The sequence below is a fragment of the Argiope bruennichi genome, chromosome 10 (assembly GCF_947563725.1).
Source record: "Argiope bruennichi chromosome 10, qqArgBrue1.1, whole genome shotgun sequence".
NCBI lineage: Eukaryota > Metazoa > Arthropoda > Arachnida > Araneae > Araneidae > Argiope > Argiope bruennichi.
The window spans coordinates 9712843-9738837 of record NC_079160.1 but is presented as its reverse complement, the minus strand read 5'-3'; the positions used below and the strand labels follow the sequence as shown (position 1 = coordinate 9738837).

Here is a 25995-nt window from a genome sequence, read left to right as displayed (position 1 = left end):
ATATACATGAAACGATATTTCTCTCAAATTAAACTATTTTACTCACTTAAAATACAGATATTGTCAAAAGTCATAGAAAGCATTTCCTTGCGCTCACTTTTTAGAAAATATCATATTTCATTATTTATTTTTTATCATTTAATGCAGACACGTGCTGAAAATCACATTTTTATATATTTAATTTTCAATAATAGTTGATTTATTTTTTTAATTTGAGCTTCTGTTAAAGTAATTAGCAAAATCACACAGTTGAATATTTTGATGGATAAGTTTTAATACAATCATAGCATTTAAAAACATTGTATCAAATTAATTGTGTATTAAATTTGTTTAATAATATTTGAATTAAGAGGAAACTTTAAGGAAATGAAATCGATATCATACAAAAGATAACTTTTTTGTACCTTAAAATAATACAAAAGTGATTTTTGGAAGATATAAATAACAAATTCCATAGTTAGGTCATAGCGACTAACCATCCGGCAACGGGCAAGCGTATTTTTGCACTTGAGCAGCAGAAGATGACTAGATGAATCATGGTCATAATGCACTGGAAGAGCAAGGCAGAAAACAGAGAAAAAGGTCATTATAAAATAATTTGAGCTTATATAATTTTAAAAATGAATTTTCTGATACATTATTTTGGGTTCGGCAAGTTTTGGAGTTATCGTAGAAATATAACAACTCGCGTAATTCAGAAGTTAAGTTGTGTGATAAGGATTTCGTGTTATAGAACACAATTAAATTGAAATTATTACACATACACACGCATACGTATTTGTACATATAATTTTTCCCAAAAAATCAAAACAATGAGTCGGAAAATGTTTTTTCTAAGATATAAATTCTAAACATTTTATTGCATCTTCTTTTTTTTCTGCTTTCCGCCTTCCTTTTCAGTACATCGTGCGCTCACCGTAACTTGGTTAAAAAATCTTTGGAGAGACTAAAAACTGGTTAATTTCTTTGAAATTTAAAAAAAAAAAAGTGTGAAGAATCTCAACATCTATTTCTTCAAAGTGTGTTTACATATGCAAGGTGTTCCCAAAAAGTGAAAAAGTGTTTATTTCTTTAGCTATCGCAATTAGACATGTACATCTGATCCTAAAATTTCATCAAATAAAATGCTCAATTATATAAAAATATTTTGGCGTTTGTAGAGAGGGATAGTAAAAAATTACAAAAATTAAATTTTTATATAACCTTTATAACGAAAAAGTGTCAATCAGTAAAATATGTTTCTATATACTTTTTACTATGAGGACAAAGAGTTTCATTCTTCTATCTGTAAAATTTGCTGACATATTAAAAAGCAAATTTATTGACTTCGGCCATTTTTCCATACCACCGGCCGGCGTTTGAGCGAGATCCTCGCTATAATTTTTATAAATAATATATATGGCACGAAAGATAATAATAAAAAAAAACAGAATTCGAAAATAATAAAGCATTTATTAATTTTCATTAATTGTTTTTAAAAAATAATCAGATAATACGTTAATTGAAGTGTCTTAAAAAAATGCTTTTTAAATAAGCATTGTCTTATCTTTTATTTGCTAAAAGAAATAATATCAATGACAATATATGTTATGATTTCGGATGATCATTTTTAGATATCCGAGCAGCTAGTGGAATTAAACATATCATATTTAAATGAAATGGAAGCATGATTTAAGTGAAATGATCTAGTTACTGATTATTTTTTGTCCATTATACAAAAATGAACGTAAAATGGGCATGCCTGTTTAATTTTGGAATGCATTATATATCCAGTATGATGTTACTCAGAAATATAAGATAAAATGAAATTTAAGGGCATGAACAACTACGTTTGCCATCAGATTGTGATCATTCTCTATCAAGTAACCATCAGATTGTATTGTCATGAAAATTGGCTCCTTTAAGTTACGTTTTGTGCGTATGCATTTGGAAATAAAATTTACGCAGTGCTATTATATTGATAGTCCTGGTAATTCTCTTATCAGTACTGTCACTCGTATACTTGCAAAATAAAGGCAGACATTTTAAATGTCTTTGCCTTTTTATTAAATATTGAACCAGCTTGCTTATTTCGTAACTTTTTGGAGAATATATGTCAAAAAGAATAGGAAATGTGTGAAAGATGAACATAATTACTGATGAATTCATAATTGATAATCAACTAAAGAAATTGCTGCTTATTAATTTATATTATACTCATGAGATTCAAATAAAACATTATATTATTTATTTATTAGGTTAAGACTACATTTCATGTTACAAGAAGGCAGGAAATGTGAAACACATCTTCAAATTTTGAAGTCTGAAGAGAATGAAGATGAATTTATAAAAACCATTGTCACAAACTCGCTGAGATCCTATCTCATATACTGGGGCGAAAGCGCGATCCCAATTCCAGATCACAAGATTCGAAATTTTAAACCAAATTCCTCCACAGATTTGCTGCATATGTTGGCTTGATGACTTTTAGAGTTGATGTACAGAATGAACCATCTGGTCGCTGGAAAATAATAGACATTTGGAAAAGGGAGTGCCTCAGGAATCGTCCTCATTAGATGACCACGATTTAAAATTTTGAGGTCTATCCAGAAACCATTTTTGTGTTGTATCACAATAGAACGTTATCATAATTAACTAAAACTCATCGCATTTTCTACCATGAATTTTAGCAGGATCTGACTTTGAGATTCGCCATTTCCATATCAGTATCTTTGCTGAATTCTGGACTAAAATTTGGATGTTTAAAATAGAATCTAATAATTACTAGATTTAATTATTTAATTTTTTATGATATTCCTTTTTTATTTTAATCTATCAGTTGCTTATGCCGGATTGGGCCAGAAGATTTATTCCACCAACATCTTGCGACTAGAGACGACGAATCTCGAGATTTTTAGCTACAATCGCAACTATCCCCATAATAGTTACTCATTCTAAAATCTAATTTCAAGAAACATTTATCTTTTTTTTTTATTAATGTCATATATTTCCCAAAGATTTACATTCAGAAATCAATGTTATTCTGCTCAACTAGCATTTTTTTTTCTTTTTGCTAGATGAGTTTTCATATTATGTAAACGTCTATGAAGCAGAACGAAAAAAAAAAAAAAAAACGTAAATTTAACTCTATTGTTCGTTGTAAAAACCCTATTTCATATAGTATTTTATGATGCAGGATAGTATCATGCTCCTAAATTATGTTGTTCCAGTGCGACATTAACTTTGAGGAGTTAAGTTATAAATTTATTGGCAACAAAACTTTCTCTTTTCTAAAGAAAAAATATATACTGTCTGCTGGATGTGTTTTGATTTGATGTGAGAACGCCACGTTGAATTAAGTGTCACACCGGTATTTATTTTTTCATCATCTCTGGTTTTTTGCATTTTTTGGTAATTAATATTTTGCATCTTCAGTACCTTTTCTTAATTGATTTTATAAAGATTTCTAAACCTAAAATAAAAAAACACGTCACGTAACAGAGGTTTCAAACACCGGTTTCATTTTCGCAGGTCATCAATAACATGTAAAACATTAAACTGTGACAAAACATCTGTTAAGCATTACGTTAAATTTCTTTAGAAGATTATTCCACGTATGCTTTTATAATAGTATTATTTTAATTTTGTTCTTCGTTTTATTTGTTTGTTTTGTTTTATATTTTACAGGATTTTAATGAAATCTGTAATTTTATTTAAAGCATTAACTTTCTACGAAACAGTGCAATGATATTAAATATTTTACGGTGACTTCTTAAATATATTCTTTGGCTTCAACAGAAATAAAAAATTAACAGTAAAAACCAATCTGCAAATTATTGTTATAGTGTATTGCTTTTATATTCTTGATATTTAAAGTTTGTAAAGCATATGACAGTATTTAACTTTTAACCATTTCTGCATTACTATTTTATGAATCTGTAGTATATTCCTAAAAATAATTCATAAGGATTCATTAAAATTAAACATCATTTGCTGACATGTTTTTAATTATATTTGCATAAAAGTTTACTAAGTTTTTATACATATAATTCATATATTTGCATCAAAAGACTCAAGGTATATGCTATAAATTATATAATATTTATTGATTTATAGTTTGGATTTTATTTGTAGTTGACTTTCATAAGTATTTTATCTGTAGTAATAATGTCTGATTCTATTTTTGCATCATTTAGTTTTGTTAGTCTTTTTAATTTAATAATAAATTATCAACTTAAAAGCATTAATAATCTTTCCCTCTGGTTATGTATATTTTATGGAATAATTGTTCCATCAATGTTCATAATAATAGTAAGCATTATATGAATTATGATGAAAATTTTTTTGTAAATGTACACTTTTTTAAATAATTAACTTTAAGGTCATATGAATTTAAAAAAAAAAAAATTTTTAATCTTTTGATTAAGATGCAAAGAAATGTTGAAATTAAAGATCTTTGCTATTTTTAATAATCTTTCTAATTAGATATTTAAATAAAAATTTCCTTCATAGCTCATTTCAAAGCAGTCATGAAAGTAAAGGAAATAGATCGAACGGCTAACATAGCTTGGTCGCCGGCTGCTCACCATCCTATTTACATAGCTGCAGGTACTGCAGCTCAGCAGCTTGATGCAACTTTTAGGTATAATATCAAAATTTGGTTAATATTTTTTCTATTTTATTTTTAATTTTTTTATATTTTGATTACAACGCTATTTAAAGGTAACTTTTGCAAAATTTTCGATCTAATTAATTTATTGTATAGATCAAAGTTATATAATCAAATACTATAATAAAAATCAGTACATCAAATGTATTAATTGATAAATAAAAACATTTGAATTATCTGTTTCTAAAGTTATGGATTTGAAATTTCTGTTTAAAAAAGTATAATTAACAAAAATATGTTATGTATAATGTGTTCTTATGTATAATGTTCTTATTTTATGGTTTTGCATGGTAAATTTATTAAGATCATGATAATTTCATGCTAAATTACTAAATCATATGCATCATTTATATCATGTTTTTTTAGTCAAAACTAAATGTTTAATGGCATATAATGTTTAAAACTTTGGAGCAGCTCCCGTATACGGCCTATTGGCGCCATTTTTTTCGCCAAGAAGTCGCCAATAATGCGTGTTTGTTTAGGATGTTGCGATTCTCACCCGGAAGTTTTGAAGCCACGTTAGGCTTATTTCCAACACCGATAAAATACAGTCAGGGGGTGGTGCTGCCCCCCCCCTGAACCCCCCCTTTTTAACGAAATTATTTTTTGCTCCGATTTTTTAAAGTGATTTCTTAACTTTATGCTGAATATGTTCTCATGAAAAGATTCCTATTTTTTCAATTTTAAAAGCATAGTTTATAAAAGTTAATAGCTGTATATGTGAGCTGCTCCTTATAAAAACACATAAAAATACAGTTTAATTAATAATTTTCTGTCATTTTATTATTATTTTTTAAATAAGACTTTGCATATTGACCTCCCTTGTTACTTATCAGAGACTTTAATGGAGTATTCCTCCCAAGGAATGTCTCTGATAATTTCTAAGAATTTATTGAAAACATGAACCTTTTTATCTCGACAAGATCTTTCAAAAAGGAACATAGCCAAATAAAATTTGAAATCACCTTGCCGATTATATATTGGCAAGGTATTTTTGACAATATTCCACAGGCTTTCAACAGTGTTTGTGTGGACAGCCGGAATTCCATTCGCTAAATCTGCCGGCTGAACAAAATGTAAACTGTGGTTCACCTTTAAATGTTCGTATCCTTCCTCACCTAAACTGTCGTAAGCCTTCCAATAATCACTATATATAATCGTACCCGGCTCAATCCACTGTTTTATGCAAGAGACTAACGTTTCAGCTTTCTTATCGTGGACAGGTACAAGAAACGTACGTCCCAATCCTCTCTCCACACCACCAAAAACCCATTGTCCCTCAACTCGATGACCTCTATTATATTCCCGAATTTCGATTCATCCACTTCCACAATTTTTCCAACACCTCCAATTTTTTCTGAATTCTCCTCCACATACTCTAAAATTCGTTCGTTAATGAACTGCCTCCAATCTGATAAGGTACTGTTGCCGAAAAAGTATTGCTCTTTTATTTCCAATGTCCTTGTTCCTATAACAGTCTCAAAAGTGAGCAAAAATATTTCCTTTATGGTCAACCTACTGCTGTTGAACCAAGAACCATACCTCAAACTTACCTGCTTCCCACACATTTTCCGTGACTCACCCCTAATTATACTGTTCCGACAAACAAAGCTATAACCATCCGAAACATCATTTCTAGTTCGTACCTGCATTAAAACATTGCAAATAGGGCAATTTGGGGTTTTAATCAAACCCGATTCCTTCAAAAAAGCAAAAAAATTATCCCTATCCCGCATCAACTCTGTGACAAAATACCTGGTCGCAACTCCAGGATTTCCAAAAATAGGCCTCGCTTTATTGTCTGACATCTTAGAAACCCTAAATCCAAGCCCGTTTTTCTGCAAAACATTTTGAAATTTTTCAACAACATCCTGAATGTGTACATTAGCAGATGCCATGAGTAAAAATAGAAAAATAAAAATGCAAAAACAAAATAAAATGGAAAAATACAACCTGGCCACGTGGGAAATGATGGGAGCTAACAACCGTCGACAGATACAAGTGGATAGTACAGTATGAAATGAATGAAATTTAAAATTAGAGGTTAAGGTGAAAGGTTAAGAGATAAGGTTTAAGGTTACCATAAAGAAGAAAACATATGCCGATAACGGCAGCCAGAAATGACCGTTTATCGCCAAATTTCTCGCCAATTTGGCGGAGGCCGTATACTGGAGCTGAGCCAAAACTTTAACTGAAATAGGTATCCCATTAAGTCTATAAAAGCTATATAATCTGTTATATAAAAAGTCATTTATGGACTGTTCACGCGAATGTAGCTTAACGCTAAACTTGGCAATCTAAAAATTACAGCAACCCCTTTGCTTGCCTTTCCAGTCGAGTCTGTCGGAGGTTCATTAGAATGTTGACCTGCATCGACTCCCTAGCCACTGCAGAAGTTGTAAACAATTTCAGTTTGTAAGGCCTAACAAAGCTAACCGCAATGTAATACCGTAATCAGCTATGCATTATATGAACTACTCACAGCAAAGGAGTGTATATAGTTGTAAATAAAGAAGTTGGTCAAAAGTACAGTCCACTGCTTACTTCGAATCACCATTGTCTGTGCTTTCATAAAATTGTAAAAATTATATTTTATTGAAAAAATATTTTTATGCGCAGAATTATATCAAAGTTCTGTTTTATGAGCATATCTCTATAGAATTGATCACTTAGTTTGAATTATGGAACATATATATTCTGACATGTAATTCCTTACTTTCAGTACAACTGCAGCACTAGAAATATATTCTCTCAATTTGACCGAGCCAGGACTTGACATGTGTATGAAAGGAAGTGTTGTTTCAGATTTCAGGTAATAAATATAGCATAATTTTGTAAAATAATATCGTTTTGATTTTTGTTATATTCCTTCAAAGAATAGCATAAAATTATATTTTATGTAATCAAAAAATAAGACAAATTTCTTTTCTTGTTGGTTTGAATAGTTATTTATTCATTTTTTAAGTCAAACTATGCTTGTAAATCATAATAATAAATAATTCATAATGATAGAAATATTGGAATCTAGTTCAAATCCTTAAATTTGTGATATGTAAATATCACTTTAAAAGCAGTAAATCTTTAGCTTGCATAGTTGTGCATGGCAATATTGAAAATTCTACTTTGATCTTGTTCTAAATATATGTGTGGATTTAAATATGCATTAGATTGTTTCTGTAGTAGACCCCCCCCCCCTAATGATTTATAGAGTTTCCTGGTTTCAAAATCATGAAATTGTTTGTATCCTGATAACTCGTTAAGTTCTTTGGCTTCAAAATCTTGTCTCATATCCTCATATAAGAAAATTGAACCTCCTACTCATATAGATTAAAGAGTAACTGTTTAGATATTGAATTTTTAATATAATTATCTAAAATAAATTGATAGAACACTAAACATTTAAAGATAATGTTCTTGATATTTAAACTTTATTTAATCATAGATAATTTTCCTAAAATTTTAGACAATTTTTTAAAAATTCTAATCAATTGAATAACTAATAAAGCTGTTTTTTTTTTAAAAAAATGTACTTAAATTAATTCTTTGCCGAACACTACCCTTTAAACTTAGTGGGTATTACAGTAAAGCATAAAAATGAGTAAACTTTCTTTTATATGAATGAAAAAAAATATTACTTTACAGTACATGTAGTATGACCTATGATGCATCACAAGCAGGTAGGCTTAAATTTGCTATTTAAGGACAATTCTTAAAGCTTAACTGCTTTGGAATGACTTGGATCTCTTTACACCCTTTCCAATACTGTTAAAGTTAACTAGAACTGTATTTACTCTAAAATAAATAAACTATGGTGTGTATAATGTCAAAAATATTTACACAATTAGATAAAATGAATGGCAGCAACATTTAAAATCTGAAGTAAAAAAAGCCTGCATTTCCAATTAAAGATGACCAGAACTACTGATAAAAAATCCCAAAAAAAACTTCAAAGATCCAGAATAAAGAATTTATTTCTAAAAAATTATAAACCTCCCCCACAGTACTCCTTGTATTAGCTTGCTTTCCTTGAAAAGAAAGATAGGAAATGTAGGCACAAATGTTCTCTTTCTGTCATAGGATGTCATTTAACATGATAGGTGCAATTTTCAGCTGATAGAACTCCTAATTTCAATCATGATTATTATACTTTCTTTTTAAAAAAATATCATAGTTTTAGTTGCAAACAATAAAATGTAGGGGAAAAAAATTTCTGACTTTTTTTCATGCCCCCCAAAAAATAAATTAGACAAAAAATTTTGAAAAAATAGTCTTAACATATTGTGCTAGAGCTGAAAATTATTAATTAGCTTGATGTGAACTATCATCTGCTATTAAAAAAAGAAATGAGAAAGGAATAATGGTTACATATCGAGTTCAAACATCACATTAATGGCTTATATATTTCATTTGAAAATTGTTTAAGTCTTTAGGAATTCATAGTGACTTTTCAGATAAAGTATAGGAAGATTCAGCAGATTACATTCATTTTAGCTGCAGAAGGGAAACATAATTTTTGTATATAAGGGCAGTCTGTGTTTATAGGCTATCTGTTACTTGTCTTAATGAATACCATTTTTTTTTTCATTTCATTGACCCAATTTATTAATCATGTTCAATTTATCATTGTAAACTCATTATTTCAGATTTCATAAAATAGTCTGGGGCTGTGAAGGAATGAAGACCTCTGAAATGAGTAGTGGTGTGATAGTCGGAGGTGCTGACGGAGGAAATATCATGATTTATGATGCTGCTAAACTCATCCAAGGAGAATCTGCTCTTTTGCATCATAATGCAAAGCATACTGGCCCAGTTCATTCCCTTGATTTCAATAAATTCCAGGTAATTGCATATTTAATTAAATTTTATGGTAATTTATCATTGCTAGCCACGTTTACCCTCCAGCTATTTCATTGGAATTAAGGGTCACTGTAATTTTTAACCCTGTCACATACAATTATGAGCCTGACTCGCATAACAAATTACTGAATTTTTAATTTTAAATCTGCTATTAAATGAAAAATATTAAGTAATTTAAAATCGGAAAGCAATTAAAACATGTGGTCTCAAATGATTATATATTATTATAGGAATTAAGATGACTTTTTCAAATGGAATGTATTTAATTAGGAAGGTAAGTAAATAAGTTTGTCAAAGTTTTAAATATATAAATTGGTATTAATAACTTTTACAATAAAATATTTGTATGCTTCAAATTTTGATATATTATTTTAAAAGCTTCACTAAAATTCATTAAAAAAATGATGTTTGCTGCTTCTGGCCTCCTAACCTATTTTGAATTGGACTTTAGCAGAAGTGTTTGTTAAAATTATTAATATATTAGATTGTGAAGCACAAATAAAAAATATAAAAAAATCCCATTGTAAAAGATTTACTATAGTCTGCAAATTTGTCCTAGTCCCCCCCCCCCATTTTGAGACCTAAATATAAAGTATGAATATATTTCATTGAATTTAAATTGTTTTGATTGGAGTCTATTGAGTTGCACTTTACATATGGTATCTTATGCCTCTGAATTTTATAATTAACATGAATAAAACATTTTGGGGAAAAAGAGATGGCTATTATTCTTTCATAGATAAAATTATCTATGATCACATTGCTCCATTGATTAAATATGCAGTTTTGATTGATTCCTCAAAGAAGCAAAATATTTTTTTCCCTTAAATAATATTCTACTTGCTATTTATGATATGTATTTTATTGCAGGACTGTTTATTAGCATCTGGTGCCTCTGAATCTGAAATCTTCATATGGGATTTGAATAATCCTGCTGCTCCTGTTACTCTGGGTGCTAAATCTCAGGTATTAATGTTGAAATTAAAATTTACATGCATTTTGAAACATTGGTTTAGTAATAATATATTATTACATCTACTACATCTTTTAGAATGTCAGTTATAATTTGCAGCATTTATTTATTTATTTGCTTTTACTTCAAGCCTCTTGAAGATGTGACATGTGTTTCTTGGAATTGTCAAGTTCAACATATTTTAGCATCCACTTTTCCAGCCCGATGTGTTGTGTGGGATTTAAGAAAAAATGAGCCTATAATTAAAGTTTCAGATTCATCATCTAGGGTAAGAAAAAAAAATAAGAAAATATGCTTTATATATAATGATTAATCTAATTCTTCTAATGTATTGAATAAAATATTCAGTTATTTTGTACTTAAAAAAAGGTATTGTTTTCTCTGTTTAAATTTTACTTATATGTTCCTATCTCTGAAAAATATTGTTTATTATGTATATGTATAATGCAGGTTTTAAAAAAAATCAAATAATATTTATTTGTATCCCCCCCCCTTTAGTTACGTTGCAAAGTTGTTTGCTGGCATCCTGAAGTAGCAACTCAATTGTGTCTTGCATCTGAAGATGACCACAATCCAGTTATTCAGTTGTGGGACTTAAGGTTTGCTACATCACCTTTAAAGACCCTTTTGCATCACCAAAGGTTTGTAATGTATTTTTAAAACAAATGGTTTTGTAAATGTAAATAAATGATTTAATTGGCATTGATATAATTATGGATGAACAATTTTTTCATTTATCAAAAATAAAGAAGTGAAACTTAAGGGTTTTAGTAGAATTTTATTTTATATATTTATTGTTATTTATGTTGGAAACCCTAGTATTCAAAATTAATTTATTACGTTTCCTTCCTTTAGTGAAAGTGATGTTAATTATTTTGTAAATGGATTTTATAGAAATTGTTAATACTTTTTCTGAAAAATATTTTTCTTATTACATTACAACTTTTTTAAAAAATTATCAGTTAATTACAGATGATTTTCTCCTTTGGTAACTGTTCTCACTCTTCATAACTTTTGCAGTATTTATAAAGAATTGTGGGAAATTCTTTTTATGGTAAAACTATGGTAATCAAATTAATTTCTTATTAGATTGATATAATTAAACATTTTGTCAAAACATAAGCCTGATTATTTATAAATGAATTCAAAAGGGAAGAAATACTTTGAACTGGTTTCCTTATATAGAATTATATCAGAAATAAATTAATATGATTATAAAACAATAAATTCTCTATCTCATTAATGTAAATGAGAAGATTTAGAAGAATTGATTTTTTTGTATGGATTTTGTGTGTGCATACTCTATATTTTTCAAAGCCATTTTTAATGTTTGTATAATTTTCTATTATATATGTAACATCTATAGTTTTTTTCAAGCATTCTGTATTAAATTGGAAATGTAAAATTCAATTTACTTCAAAACCTCTTATTGAAAATTATGCTTAATTATAGATTTTAGAAATTATTCATTTGATTCAATTTATATGAATACAAATAGTTTTCTTTTTCAGAGGTGTATTATCAATTGCTTGGTGTGCACAAGACCCTGATTTGCTTTTATCATGTGGGAAAGACAATCGCATTTTGTGTTGGAATCCAAATTCTAATGTTGAGAATGGCGAGGTTGGTATTTTTTGTCATCTTTATATCTGCCTGTTTGAAGAAGAAAAAAATTAATTACGGAAAATTATTTATTTATCGTTGATATTTTTACCAGGTTCTGTGTGAATTACCTGCTGGTAGTCAGTGGAGTTTTGATGTTGCATGGTGTCCAAGAAATCCAGCCATCATTGCTAATTCATCTTGTGATGGTCATGTCAGTGTATTTTCATTAATGGGAGGACAACAGCAAGTGCAGTGTAGCTCAAAAGTACTAAATTTATTTTGGCTTTCAAATAATTTTATTATTATTTTTGCCTATTAAGAATTTTACAAAAAAAAAAAGTGAGTGAAAAGTTGCTGTATATCAGCTGCGACTTGAATACCTAAAAATGCATGTATCAGAAAATAATTAAAAAAATAAAGTGCATTTTTAATGATTTTTTCAATAAAGCTTTATTATAATAAATTCTTGCAATTATGTTGAATATAAAAAAAATTAAGAACATACCAATAAGGATATATTTGCATGAAATTATGTAAAATACTTTAATGTATTCTGTTATTTAGGGTATATATTTCAAGCCTATAAGAATTGTTTTGAATTTTAATATTCTGTATTTTGATTAGTGGTTTTAAAATTCTATTTTTACAGCCTATACAGTTTTTTTTAAACTATTACCTGTGTAACTTACTCATGAACCTCTTAACTGCCATTTATAAATCTGTCGATTTTGTGTATTTTAATTACAAGATATATCAATTTTATTTGAAAATTTATTAAGGATCCTCATTATCTAAAGGATCGCAATGTACTTTATTATTGCTGATAAATTTATAACACCTTAAGATAACTATGTATGTATATATATTTGTAAGTAGAAAAATTGTTGTGAATAGTATTGTTTTTAAATATTTTTTGGTTTAATTCATGGTTATTAACTTTTGTAGATTGCTGAATCATTTCCTGGTTCTGATACACTTACGCAACCACCTAATGTTGACTCTATTCATCGTCACATTTCTGTTCCTCTTCAAAGACCTCCCAAATGGGTTCGGAAACCTGTTGGAGCTTCTTTTGGTGTAATTACTTATTTTATTCAATTTAAATTGTATTTCATTAAATAGTGTTTGATAAGATTTCTGCATAAAATCTGTTACATTTGCAATTGTTTGCCATTTACAATTTTCCCTAAAGCTTGCAAATATTTTTAAGAAATTAGTATTTGTTTATTTTTCTGAATAAATTTATATATGTATATAAAGCTAAGGATATAATGTTGTAACTGTTTTATAAAAAAATCTTAAAATCTATTTTTCATGCTATTTTCTTGAAAATAAGTATAAAAAATATAGCAATTATACTTTATGCATTTAGAAAAGTAAGTCGTTATAAAAATGGTTATTATGCTTGATAAGTACAAAAAAAAAAAACAATGCCTTAAATAGTATTTATATAATTTTCCTTTCAAGTGTGATTGTCATACATGTATGACATGTATTTACATTTCATCTTTAACTTTTACTCTTGAAAAGTTTTGAATTCATTTAATAATGTGAATTAAAAATCATTTGTTGATATACTCCATATCTTATACATATACTGCTTAAATGTTTGATTTTATCTATATTTATTATTTCCTTGTTTGTGTGTATATGAGAAGTTATGTCATATATTTTTGTTTCATGAAATGTTTTGCAGTAATGTATTATTCACTAAAAGATCAGATTCATCTTTAATTCATATTTAAAAATTTTTCAAGATTTAAATAATCTTAATTATATTTTTACAAAAAAAAAAAAAATCCAAGCCAATTTCCTATTGGAAATGAAAATTGTTATTTTTAATCTCTATTGCATCTAAAGAATCTTGTTATCTAATCTATTACTGGAAATTTGTGATAAAATTCTTTAGATGCTTTCCTTGGCATTGGTGTTTAACATACAGCATACTGCTGAATTCTGCAAATTTGAATTTTTCTTGAATAGAGTCAAAGGGTGCAGTGTCTTTTTTAATGGTTTGATCAGATTTAATTCATGCTACATATGTTGTAAAGAATCATTTTATCATTTGATATTTTCCAATAAAAAATGATAATATATGATATGTGTGGATATTTATTTAAAGCTTATTGGTTTATAGCTGTATCATTTTTTTTAGTTTGGTGGCAAACTTGTGTATTTTACACATGAAGCTTCTGCTGCTCCTCAAGCAGGAGATTATTCTCAGCCTAGAATTGTACATATCACTCAGGTTGTAACAGAACCAGAACTCTTAAAAAAATCTGAAAAATTGGAATCGTCTTTAGCCAATGGTAATCTAATTGAATTCTGCCAAAGTAAAGCAGATGCTAGTCAGACTGAACAAGAAAGGATAACTTGGAATTTTCTGCAGGTAAGTTATTGGCATATGAGTGTGAGCCAATATTTCATTGTGCTAGATTTTAAAACTGTTTTAAAGGATGGGAAAATCTCATTTATACCATATTATTTTGTAAACAGTAAATGTTTGAATAAACTGATTTATGCTGCTTTTACTTTTGCTTAAGCATTTTTTGCATGATTTTAGTAAAAAAAGTACTTACAATTTATTTAAAGAAAAGCATTCATATTATTCTGTTGCCTTTCATGAAATATGAAGGGGAAATATAATTTACATGTTGTTGACAGAAGGTACACTTCTTTTGCAATTCAACTTTTGTGACAGGTGTAAACATTCATATGTTTTTACTATTTATGCCTGTTTTAGGGATTTAAGATCATGTACTTTGTACAGTACAGTATAGTATCATTAAAATGTTTTTAAAAAATTGATGGTGAAACTGTATTTTTACTTGAAATTTAATCAGTCCTTGATTTGAATTTGTTTTTGTTGCTATTATTAATGTAGTATTTGAAATTTCAATTTTTGTTAAAAAATAGGGTTTGATATGAGAAATTATATACATTGCATTTCTCATTAGTTTTAAAGAATTATTTTAATTATTTTTAGGCTACATTTAACAGTGCTCCCAGGTCTCAGATGCTGTCCTTGTTGGGTTATAATTATGAAAAAGTTGTTTCAGAAGTATGTTTTTATTTTATTTATCATAACAATCAAATAATTCTTAAAATATCATTCACATATTTCAACTCAGTATTAAATATTTTTATTATTTGCTGTTTAAATCTCTTTTAATTCTTAAAATATAAATACAAATGACTTTCTTCAATCTTTGCTGTATTTCGATTGCAAACATATTATGTGAGACCATGTCATAAATTTGCTTAATATGAAATATATATATATGAAAAGAAGGAATTAAGCATTTGTATTTCATCTTTTGGCTATGATTTTTTTAAAACCTTTTTCTTTTCATTTGCTATGCATGTGAAGAGAATAAGTTCAGAAAAAGACTAATTTGGTTGAAATTCCGCCTTCTCCAAATTATTTTGATTCTGGAAAGTGGGACATGATGGTCAAATAACTCTAAAAAATTTTTACTAAAAGCTATTTAAAATAATTTTAATAGGATGTGTATATCTGAGTAGTCAAAGGCAAATGGAAATTAAATCGAAAATTTCAATTTGATGAGTTTGTAAATTAGTTTTCCTCATTTGTATTGAAGATGCTCTTATTATCTGTGCTCTTTAACTCCAAGAAATAATGCACTCAACTCAACCTGTGATTTGAACCCAAAGAGCAATGGTATTGATTGATGGGGTTGAATTTTATTTTTGTGTAGATGCTGATGATAAATGAATAACTTTTACGTTTTTGTGAAGAATTTTGTTTAACATTGCTTTAATAGCCAGTTTTAAAATGTAGCTTAATCCTGAAAGAATAAAATAATGATTTTAAGTTATAAATGTCCTGGAGCTCCTGAATTTTTTAAAGTGGAAATTCAAGTAAATAAATAGTTTCTTAAAGTGAACAAATTAAAAATTATACTTCATGCTCACCACATCATGATTTTTTAAAATTTCTTCAATTGATAATTATAATTGATTTGTATTGAGTTATGAAAAATGCCAGAAGGATTTTGTTGAAAATATCTGTTTACTTACTTCGTCCCTACCCAATTTCTATTACATTATTTATTTTATAGTGTTTTTTCAAAAATGAGTTCATATTTATGCGAAGATTAATTTTTCATTGTAAATTTGATAATTTTTATTCCTTTTTTTTATGTATGAAAAGTGAATTTTTTTATTGGTTCTCAAATAATCCTTAAAAATTCAGAGAAGGGATTTTTCAGACTGTCTGCCTAAACTTTTCTAATAATGTGCTCTTCTTTTAAAAATGATTCCATTCATCCATAATTTGTTGCACTTTTTTTTTTTCTTATTATATTGTGGGAGTTGATATTCCTTTTCTTACTCTTAAGAATTTTACTGTGCTGCAAAAAAATAAATAAATAAAAAATAAAACTATTTTTGAAACAAATTTGAATCCATTTTTCATTTTATTTTCACTTTTGTGTTTTTGCAATAATGGCATTTTAGGTCATTGCTTCAATTTCACAGGATTTAAAATATGCTTTATTTAAAAGCTAATATTCATTTAAACCCTTTCTCACTGTTTATATTGTTAAACTTGGTTGGTTCTGTGAATTTCTTTTTTTAATCTACTTTATTTTTTGCAGATAAATATGGTTCTAAAGGCTAAAGGAATTCAACTAGATACTGAAGAATTAACTGATGATTTCTCTAATTTATCTACAGTACGATTTTTTTAAATTCCTTTTTTATATTTATAAAAGATTGATAAGTCTTTAGTTTTCTCTCTACCTATCATTTTAATTTCATCTTCTAATATTGAAAGAATTGATTGTATAATTTAGTAATTTGCTATGTTGATCAAACCTGACACCAAAATCCTATCTTAATAGGCGTTTTTCTTTTAAAGATAAACTGAAGAAAATAATTGTTTTTGTTCTAAATGTTGTTCAATTTTTAAAATCAAATTTCAGGTATTTTATAAATTTAAGTGCCTAATATGGATTTCATCAATTTACATTATAGTTAATGCTATCAAGAAATATTACATTAACTCTTCTATTTTTGAACTAATATTATTTGTGGATAGCTTTATCAATAAATAAAATTGATAAAACTATGTTAAAAATTAGAGATGCTAATGTGTCATTTTATTAGTAACAATATATTTGTAGATTAAATTATAAACTTAGTTGAAGTTGTAATTAATTTAATGTTTTGATAACTTAATGTGATAGTTCAGCTAATATTCATAAATATACCTGGATTACTTTAATATAGTTATTTTCAGTTCCTGAAAGTTAAAGGCCTCATATGTGTGCTTGCTAAAGAAAGAAACACTTATCTTTAAAATAAATCTAGATAATTTTTTTATATTGACATATATAAAAAGATTATTTAAATTGACCGCATTATTAATGAAACATTATATTGAGATTATTATAAGAATACAAAAATGTAAAATTTGTGAAATGGTTTATTTTTACTCTATTCTATTAGGAAATCAAAAAAACGTTGTAAAATTTACATTGTAAAATATAAATTAACAAGAGCAACTAGGTTGTAGTTTTTACTTTTATTTGACTTGCATAACTATTACAAATGCTAAAGCCGCTTTAAAATTTAAATTTAAAAAAAACTTCATGATATTTTCTAATTGAAATCTATTATGCTATAATGATATATAGCAGTTCTTATTTTTATGTAACTTATTCTTAACTAACTTATTTTTAATTATAAAGTCCTTAAACACTTAGTTTATAATTATCAAAAACAATGCTTTTTTTTATTTTTAGTCTGGAGATGTAGATGATGGAACAACAGCTTTTGATAGTATAGCTATGAGTGTAAAAGATGATGTAGATGAATCTCTTTATATTCAAACTGATCCAAGTAATTTTTTCTTTCATATATATTCTCAAATTTTTATGCATATTATTTGTATTTTATTAATTTCTCATTTAATTAGCACAATTTATGTTTGCTTCCATAATTTTCTGAAAAATAGATTATTAAAAATAGATTTTTCTGTGTTGAGCTTTTATAGATTGTTTTATGTTCTGTTTTCATTACATAATTTATCAAAGATTAATTATATAAAAATAAAAATATTCTGAGAAATAACTTGATAACACATAAAATTAAAAGCAATAGATTTTGTTATTCAACAATAATTAGAATGTAACTCCTTTAAACACTAAATTTTGTATTTAAAGTTTCCTATTATACATTCTATTTTTTTTTATGTTGTAGTCCTATAATCAATTTTTTATACGAAGAAAACATATAAATTACTAGCCGCCTTTGGCGACCAGCCGGTTCGCCAATCTTAATGTTCGTTAAAATTTTAATAATTAAATATTTTATGCAATTCCTACTTTAATAGCTTCTTCATCAAAATATTTTAAAACTTCAAATTTTGATAGTCATATAATTTTCTCATAATATTATAAACGCCTTTAGTCGTAATGTAATATGTATCTCTCTAATTTTCTGTTAGTTCCCGTAGAATTTATACTATAAATTAAAGTGGAAAGGATTAATCTGCAATTAATATAATAATATTTTTTACTGAAACAAAGTATTTTTTGTAATATGATTACTGAAAACAATTACTGAGCGTTTAAACTTTATGGGCACTAAAGAATATCTTTCCTAATTTATGAAATATTTCAAGAATTTGTAAACAAAATATTCTCAGATTCATTATGACCAGAACGATTAATTAACAATGTTTAATTTTAAATGCATCAAACACTAAGAAAATAAAACGAATCGTTTAAAATAATCGGTTGAAAACAGGTTTAAAAAAACTAAAAAAAAACGATGTACTTAAAACTATAAACGTATACAAAAAATATATAACTAACATAAATACAATTTAATTACAAAAACATGCAACTAACCTAAAAATAATTTAAATCATCCGTTGATAATGGTTGTCATGTCAACAATCAGAACACAATGCGCATGCGTGAATTTTCAACTCCAGTTACGATAACGCAAATGCATGAGTTTTTCTACGCTAGTTGGGTTAACGCTATGCAGATTAGACATTTTTAATTCCCTTTATTCTGTTTTATTTTAATTCAAAAGTACTTAAGAATGAATCTGAAAGATCGATTAATTAACAATGTTTAATTTTAAATGCATCAAACATTAAGAAAATAAATAGAATCGTTTCAAGTAATGAGCCGAAAAATCTTAAGCCTAGCCTCATGACTGTTGGGGAAAAGAAACTGAAGCCGTACTCATTTGGCGGTTTTGATTACCCGCCAAAGATTTTTTTGGCGGGAAAGTTAGTTTTTAATAAATAATTAAAATTCTAATTAAAAATTCTAAAAAAGGGCTATCCTATCTTGTAAGTTAGATCAAACTGCACACGGTGTGCAAATTTGATTAAAATCGGTTAAGTAGTTTAGGAGTCCATCGCGGACAAACAACGTGACACATAATTTATATATATTAAGATATAGTGCTAAACAGCAATATTGTTAAAATTTAAAAGAAAATAGATGAAGCTGTTATGTTTTTGAATTTGACTTTAACATTATGGTAATTATAAGGAATTTTTCGTTTTCTGTCATAATAATTTTTTATTTCAGCTTCAGAAAATGGTTTAGATATTAGTAAGTATGAATGAAAATCTGTCTTTTCTTTAGCATATGTGTGCCTGTCTATTCCTAAACACTCATTTTATAAAACCTAGTTCTTTTAAACTTTTAAATTGCTATGCATGTTTCTGATTCTAGTGAATGTCTTTTCTTTAATTGCTTGAATTTGTTTCATTTGTTAATTTTTTTAGGTTCCTTTTCTTTCTATTTAATTGGTTTTGAGCTTAAGTGTGATTGTAGTATTCCTTGTTTAAACTTTCTTTAAATATAATATTTTTTTAAAAACATTTTGGACTTGAAGACTATCATGCAATTGAAACTGCACTTCTATTCTGTCCTTTTTAAATAATAAACATGATGTGGATTTTCATATGCAATTTGATTTTTATTTTCTCAATAAGAATATTTTTTCAAAAATTTTAATGTTTCTTTTTAAGCATTGGATGGTAAGTATTTATTTCATGATTTGACAGCTCACCTCCATTATTCACTATAGTTTTTCTTTCCTTTTTAAACTAATTTAACTGTGCTGTTGATTTATGAGCAGTACCATTTATAAGATCTATGGCTGATGTTGGAATTTTAATATACACTCTAGTATTTTAAGTATGAAAAGCAATTGATTTATTATTTCACAAATTTATCAATGTGTATGTCTAGGTTTGAAATTTAAGTTTGGACAAAATTTTCAATATGATTCTTATGCTGAAATCAGTTATCAATGCTAGAAGAAAAATTTTACTTTAAATTATATATTTTTTTTAACATGCATTTAGTAAGATTTTATTCTCTTCATACAAAGCATTCTGTAGTTTTGAAGAGAAAAGAAGCAGATTTAAGGTAAATATATATTAGAGAGTCAGTGTATTCACAGCCTTTTGAGTAAAATTTGATTTAAATAATAATTTAATTCTGAACACTTCATTTTCAAATTTTTAAAGCAAAACACAATTAGTGAATTATTTTTTTTTTTAAGATTATGCATAAATATAAGTAAATTTATTTCATTATGCTATTTGTATTTTAATATATAGCTTTTAGGGATTTAAAGCAAATTTATCCAACTTTTTTTTAGAATGTCTTATGGTAATATTTATAAAAATATATGGAAACCAAAATTTTATTTTGATTTAAGATATTAAATTTTCTAAATTAGACTCAGAAATTAAGACACTTGTCTAATTATAATTATTAGCAAGGATACATTGCTTATTCTTTCATTTTTAATGGGTTTTTCAGTTATAGGCTGTTTATTTCAAACTTTATTTGACAAAATAAAAATGTCAAAGTTTTCATATAAAGACTTAAAAAACACATTGCTAAGTAGATAAATTGAATAATTAAATAAAATATAATCATATCTTAGCAAAATATTATAAAAAATTATTGAGATCAAAGTGTCCATGAAATTTTATTTTGTTACATTGAAATATTCATTTTATTAAGTTATGTTATCTACTTATGTTTAAAATGCTTTTGAAGATTTGTGAAATTTTCACTCTTATAAAAATTCCAATTGAGTTATGATTTATACTTCTACAATTTTTTATTACTTATAGTTTAATATCTGCATTCTCATCTAATTAAAAAATTTTGTAGATGAAACTGATGGTCTTATTTCACAAGCCCTGTTAACTGGCAACATTGCTAGTGCTGTGGAGATTTGTATTCAAGACAATAGATGGGCTGATGCTTTGGTTTTAGCTCAGGCTGGAGGAACTCAAATTTTACAGAAAACACAACGTTTGTACTTTAAATCCGTCAGTACCAATGCATCCAAGGTAAACATTTATTATATTTTGCTGTTTTTTGCATGATGCTTTTATTTCTATGTTAATTTAAATGTTTATTTTTAGTAGATTCTACATATTTAGATTCGAGTGATTGATCTTTATAAATTATATTTGATATTTAGTAAAACGGCTCTTTCATCTATACTTATATAAAGCACAATGTGTGTGTGTGCTCTACAGGCCAGACCATTTCACCCACAGCTACCAAATTTGGTACATGTATACCTTGGAGGTCGGGAATGAGCACCTGGGGTTCCTTTTTTTTTTTTTTTTTTTGAATTTTTGAATTTTTAATTAGAATTTTAACTACTAATTAAAAACTAACTTTTCCACCAAAAAATCTTTTCATTTTCTCCACTGCTAAATGAGTAAGGCTTCAGTTTTTTTTCCCAACATTATTGAGGCTAGGCTTAACATTTTTCGGCTGATTATTTCAAACGGTTCTGTTTATTTTCTTAATGTTTGATGCATTTAAAATTAAAAATTGTTAATTAATCGGTCTTTCAGATTCATTCTTAAGTACTTTTCAATTAAAATGAAAGAGAATAAAGGAAATAAAAAATTTCTAATCTGCATAGCGTTACCCCAACTGGTGTAGAAAAATTCATGCATTTGTGTTACCATAACTGGCATTGAAAATTCACACATGCGCATTGTGTTCAGATTGTTGGCAATGGATATGGACGTTTTGACGGCTTAACCTGTTTTCGACCGATTATTTTAAACGATTCTGTTTATTTTCTTAGAGTTTCATGCATTTAAAACTAAATATTGTTAATTAATTGTTCTGTGCATGATAAATTTGAGAAAATTTTATAGAAAACTACTTGAGATATTATATAAATTAAGAAATATATTCTTTAGGGCCCATAAGGTTTAGTTTAAATACTCAGCGACTCTGTTTTCAGTACTCATATTTAAAAAAAAAACAAAAAATGCTTTGGTTCAGTAAAAAATTTCCTTAATTGCAATTTAACCATTTCCACTTTAATTTAAAGCATAAATTCTACGGGAGCTAAAAGAAAATGACAGATACATATTACGTTATGGTTGAAGGCCTTTATGATATTATGAATGAATTATATGTCTATCAAAATTTGTAGATTTAAAATATTTTGAAGAAACTATTAAAATAGGAGTTACATAAAATATTTAATTATTAAAATTTTAACGAGCATTAAGATTGGTGAAGCGGTAATTATTTGATTACAAATTGTATCCTGAATTTTCAGTAAATTTTATGTACATTCAAATCAAGCTATTTATTGTTTCAAGCAAATAATTGTTTTTCCAGGATATTGATTCAAAGAGGAGTTTAAACAGCAGAAGCCAAGAATTATAAAAATAATTTATCTTACTATTAATATGTTAGCTATCAGACTTTGGAACTTGTGATATTCTTTCTCCTAAAAAAGTGGTTTTCATTACAGTGCAGATATTTTGATGATTGAACATCAAATTCACATCATTAATATAATTTGTTGATAAAGAAATGAAAAATTTTCATTTCTTTCTGAACCCCTATTTGGGTGGGTATCAAGAATAGATACTAATTTCTAATTCTAAGTGGAATGAATCATAAATCGAGAATTTCACAATCTACAAAAATTGCAATATGTATTGACTCTTATGAAGAAAGGATTGAAACTGCATGTGTGTACTTTTATGACAGAATAAATAAAGAATATTTGAATTGGACCTATAATCTAAGTAACTTTTTTTTGAACAGCACTTTGATTAAATGTTTCTTTTTAATTATGCATTAACTGTATTTATAGATGATCCTTCGTTTTTGTAGATTTTATTAAGTGTTTTCAAAACTGTCAAATATTCTCATAAAATTAGAATACCAGTGATGGACATATTTACAAGTTCCCAGTTTCCCTTCAAAGCGCACAAAAGCTTAATTAAAATCCTAATAGTTTGAATTAAAAATTTAAAAAAAAAAATCCTGTCCTCTTTTTTTTTTTTTTTTTTTTTTTTTTTTGTTTCATGAATATATTATTATTACATTGCTTTATATTGTTATTATTTATCATATAATAGTGTAGCTATTTTTTTAAATATTAATTTGCATTTCTTTCGGAACAGACAATAACTTGCACACAAATTTGAAAAATTATCCTTATTGATCTTTGTAAAAATGAGAAATAGAAGTCCTTCATTCATGCCATTATTAAAATCTGCTGCAGTTTTTGAATGTTGGTGACTTTCTGAATCCACTTGTTTTTTCCCTGTGTATTGAACTGATTGTAACTAATTTATTATATTCAAATTGCATTCCGTTTCAGATTGATGTACTTTAAAAAGTAACTAATACTTATAAGTTGTTAGTTATCTTTTTTTTAAGCTTTTTGGAATTTTTGTAAAATTTATCTTGAATTCAGAACACGGTTTTTAGTGCAGATATGTAAATATTCTTCTATTATTCAAATTATTTAATGGATAATTATATTGTTTTTTCTTTGTTTCTAAATTAATATCCTTTATTTAATGATTTTATACTAGAATTTTTCCTCTTCAGCATAAATTAATTTTATGTATATACAGTTACTTCTATTGCATAAAACAAGATGGATTCTTTTTTTTTTTTTTTTTGACTTGAAGATTAGTAGGATTTTTTAAATCATAATTTCATAAAAGCTTAAAAGATCCATTTGTAAGATTAATGTTAATTGTATGTATATGAGAAAATATTTTATCTGCTGCTTATTAATACATCATTCTTTTTCAGTTAATATCTGCTGTAGTCACTTCGGACTGGCTATCTATGGTAAAAAATTGCAATATAGCTTGCTGGAAAGAAATGTTAGCTGCAATTTTGACTTATGCCAAACCTGAAGATTTTGCTAGCCTGTGTGGTAAGCTTTTTAAATACATTTTTATAAATATAATTTTAATTCATGTATTCATCATTAGTTCATATTGATCTACCATTGTCCAGAACAATTGTGAATAACTGAAAATTTTGAACAAAATCACTATATTAAACAGGAACTAAGAAGTTTTTTTGTAAAGACTTTTGTATTGAAAAAAGCTAAAATAAATAAATATTTCATTTAAAACAAAACATTTAAATAAGACCTTTCTTTGAAATTGTGGGTTATTTTAAAATACCAAAAAAATATTTTTATTTGATTTGTTTAAAGAAGTATATTTTAATCATATACTGAAGAGAATATGTGATATTTTCATCAGTTTGTTATTAATTTTTTATTTAATGTTAGAATACTTATTCTTTTTAGTAAAACTTAATTATATACTTATGCTTAGCATAAAAGAATCAATGCATAATATATTGTTCATTATTTTATATGTATAGAGCAATTGATTATAGTAAATTTCAAAATTTGATTTTTGAGAATTATAGTTTGTAAGACATTTCATTTTTCAAAAAAACCTTTTCTTCTGTTAAATTTACTCTTGAATATTAAACATATTTGATTCCTAGAATTATAAATATGTTATTAATAAAAAAAAATTTGAATTAAACTTAACAATAGCCTAGTGTTGTTAAGACAAAGTATATTTGAAAAATTTGAATCGGAAAAGAAAAAAAAGTGGTTTTTAACCAGCATTATTCAGAAAATGATAGAACCGATATGTATTTCATCAATGGTTTGTTTGCTATGGTCATTAGAGTTCATCACCTCCAATTGAAACTTGTATAAGTTACTTTCCTCTAATCTTCAAAAAGGTAGCCTTCTTCCAAATATGTTGAATGTAAAGTTAAATTTCGAGCTAAGTATATACTCCAGGATCATATTGACCAGCTGAAGCTGTTGCATATTCTTTTATCATAAGTCTTTTGGTTATGGAATTTATTAGTTATGCTTATAACAAGTGGAAATGGTCAGAAATTACAATAAAGTATGTGCTTCATTTTTAACGAACTTTTTAATAAAGACTAAATTTTCTACGGTTCATCCTAAGTTTTTGTAATTTTTTAGAAATCCTGGGGAATCGATTGGAGAATGATGCCAAATTACAGCAGAATGCTTCTCTCTGTTATATAAGTGCTGGAAATTTAGAAAAGCTTGCTGAATCTTGGATAAGAATTCATAAAAATTTGGATGTTACTACATTACAGGTAAATGAAAATTTCTTAATTTTAATGCATCAAAAATAAGCAATTAATTGTATTTCAAAATTTATATTTAACTTTAAATATTTATATTATATAATATTTCAGTTTTGTAGCAAGTGAATGTTGCTTTATGTAAAAATATATTAATTTTTATTACAGGATTTAATTGAGCAGATCATGATCCTGAGACGAGCTGTTGAACAGTTGTCAGGTACTTCCCCACCAATAGAAACTGGAGTCCTTTCCTCACTTCTTGGACAGTATGCTGAATTATTAGCTACACAGGGATGCTTAAGCAGTGCTACCACTTATTTAGTGGATCCAAATGAGGTATGAATAAAAGTATTGAAGATAAAGCTTCTAAAATTATATATATATATATATATATATATATATATATCCAAAATGTAAAATATTTCTTTCATACAGTTTCAGTTATTTTATTG

General features: G+C 26.8%; 1 protein-coding gene across 3 annotated transcripts in view; it reads left to right on the top strand.

Moving 5' to 3' along the window:
* The first annotated feature begins 3279 nt into the window (after positions 1-3279).
* The window catches only part of LOC129988141 (protein transport protein Sec31A-like), a 34411-nt gene continuing 11695 nt past the window's right edge, over positions 3280-25995 (top strand). The window contains exons 1-18 of one of the 3 annotated variants that reach the window (XM_056096287.1): positions 3280-3390; positions 4492-4621; positions 7371-7460; positions 9292-9487; positions 10376-10471; positions 10609-10746; positions 10977-11119; positions 11990-12101; positions 12196-12348; positions 13029-13160; positions 14239-14472; positions 15070-15144; positions 16703-16780; positions 17852-17948; positions 21269-21450; positions 24197-24323; positions 25413-25552; positions 25709-25879. In XM_056096287.1, the coding sequence (XP_055952262.1) occupies positions 4509-4621; positions 7371-7460; positions 9292-9487; positions 10376-10471; positions 10609-10746; positions 10977-11119; positions 11990-12101; positions 12196-12348; positions 13029-13160; positions 14239-14472; positions 15070-15144; positions 16703-16780; positions 17852-17948; positions 21269-21450; positions 24197-24323; positions 25413-25552; positions 25709-25879 (2277 nt within the window). In that variant the 5' untranslated portion in view covers positions 3280-3390; positions 4492-4508. Of the gene's footprint in view, positions 3391-3481; positions 3594-4491; positions 4622-7370; positions 7461-9291; positions 9488-10375; positions 10472-10608; positions 10747-10976; positions 11120-11989; positions 12102-12195; positions 12349-13028; positions 13161-14238; positions 14473-15069; positions 15145-16702; positions 16781-17851; positions 17949-21268; positions 21451-24196; positions 24324-25412; positions 25553-25708; positions 25880-25995 lie in introns of those variants that run through there. The other 2 variants (XM_056096288.1, XM_056096286.1) reach the window with 2 other exon arrangements.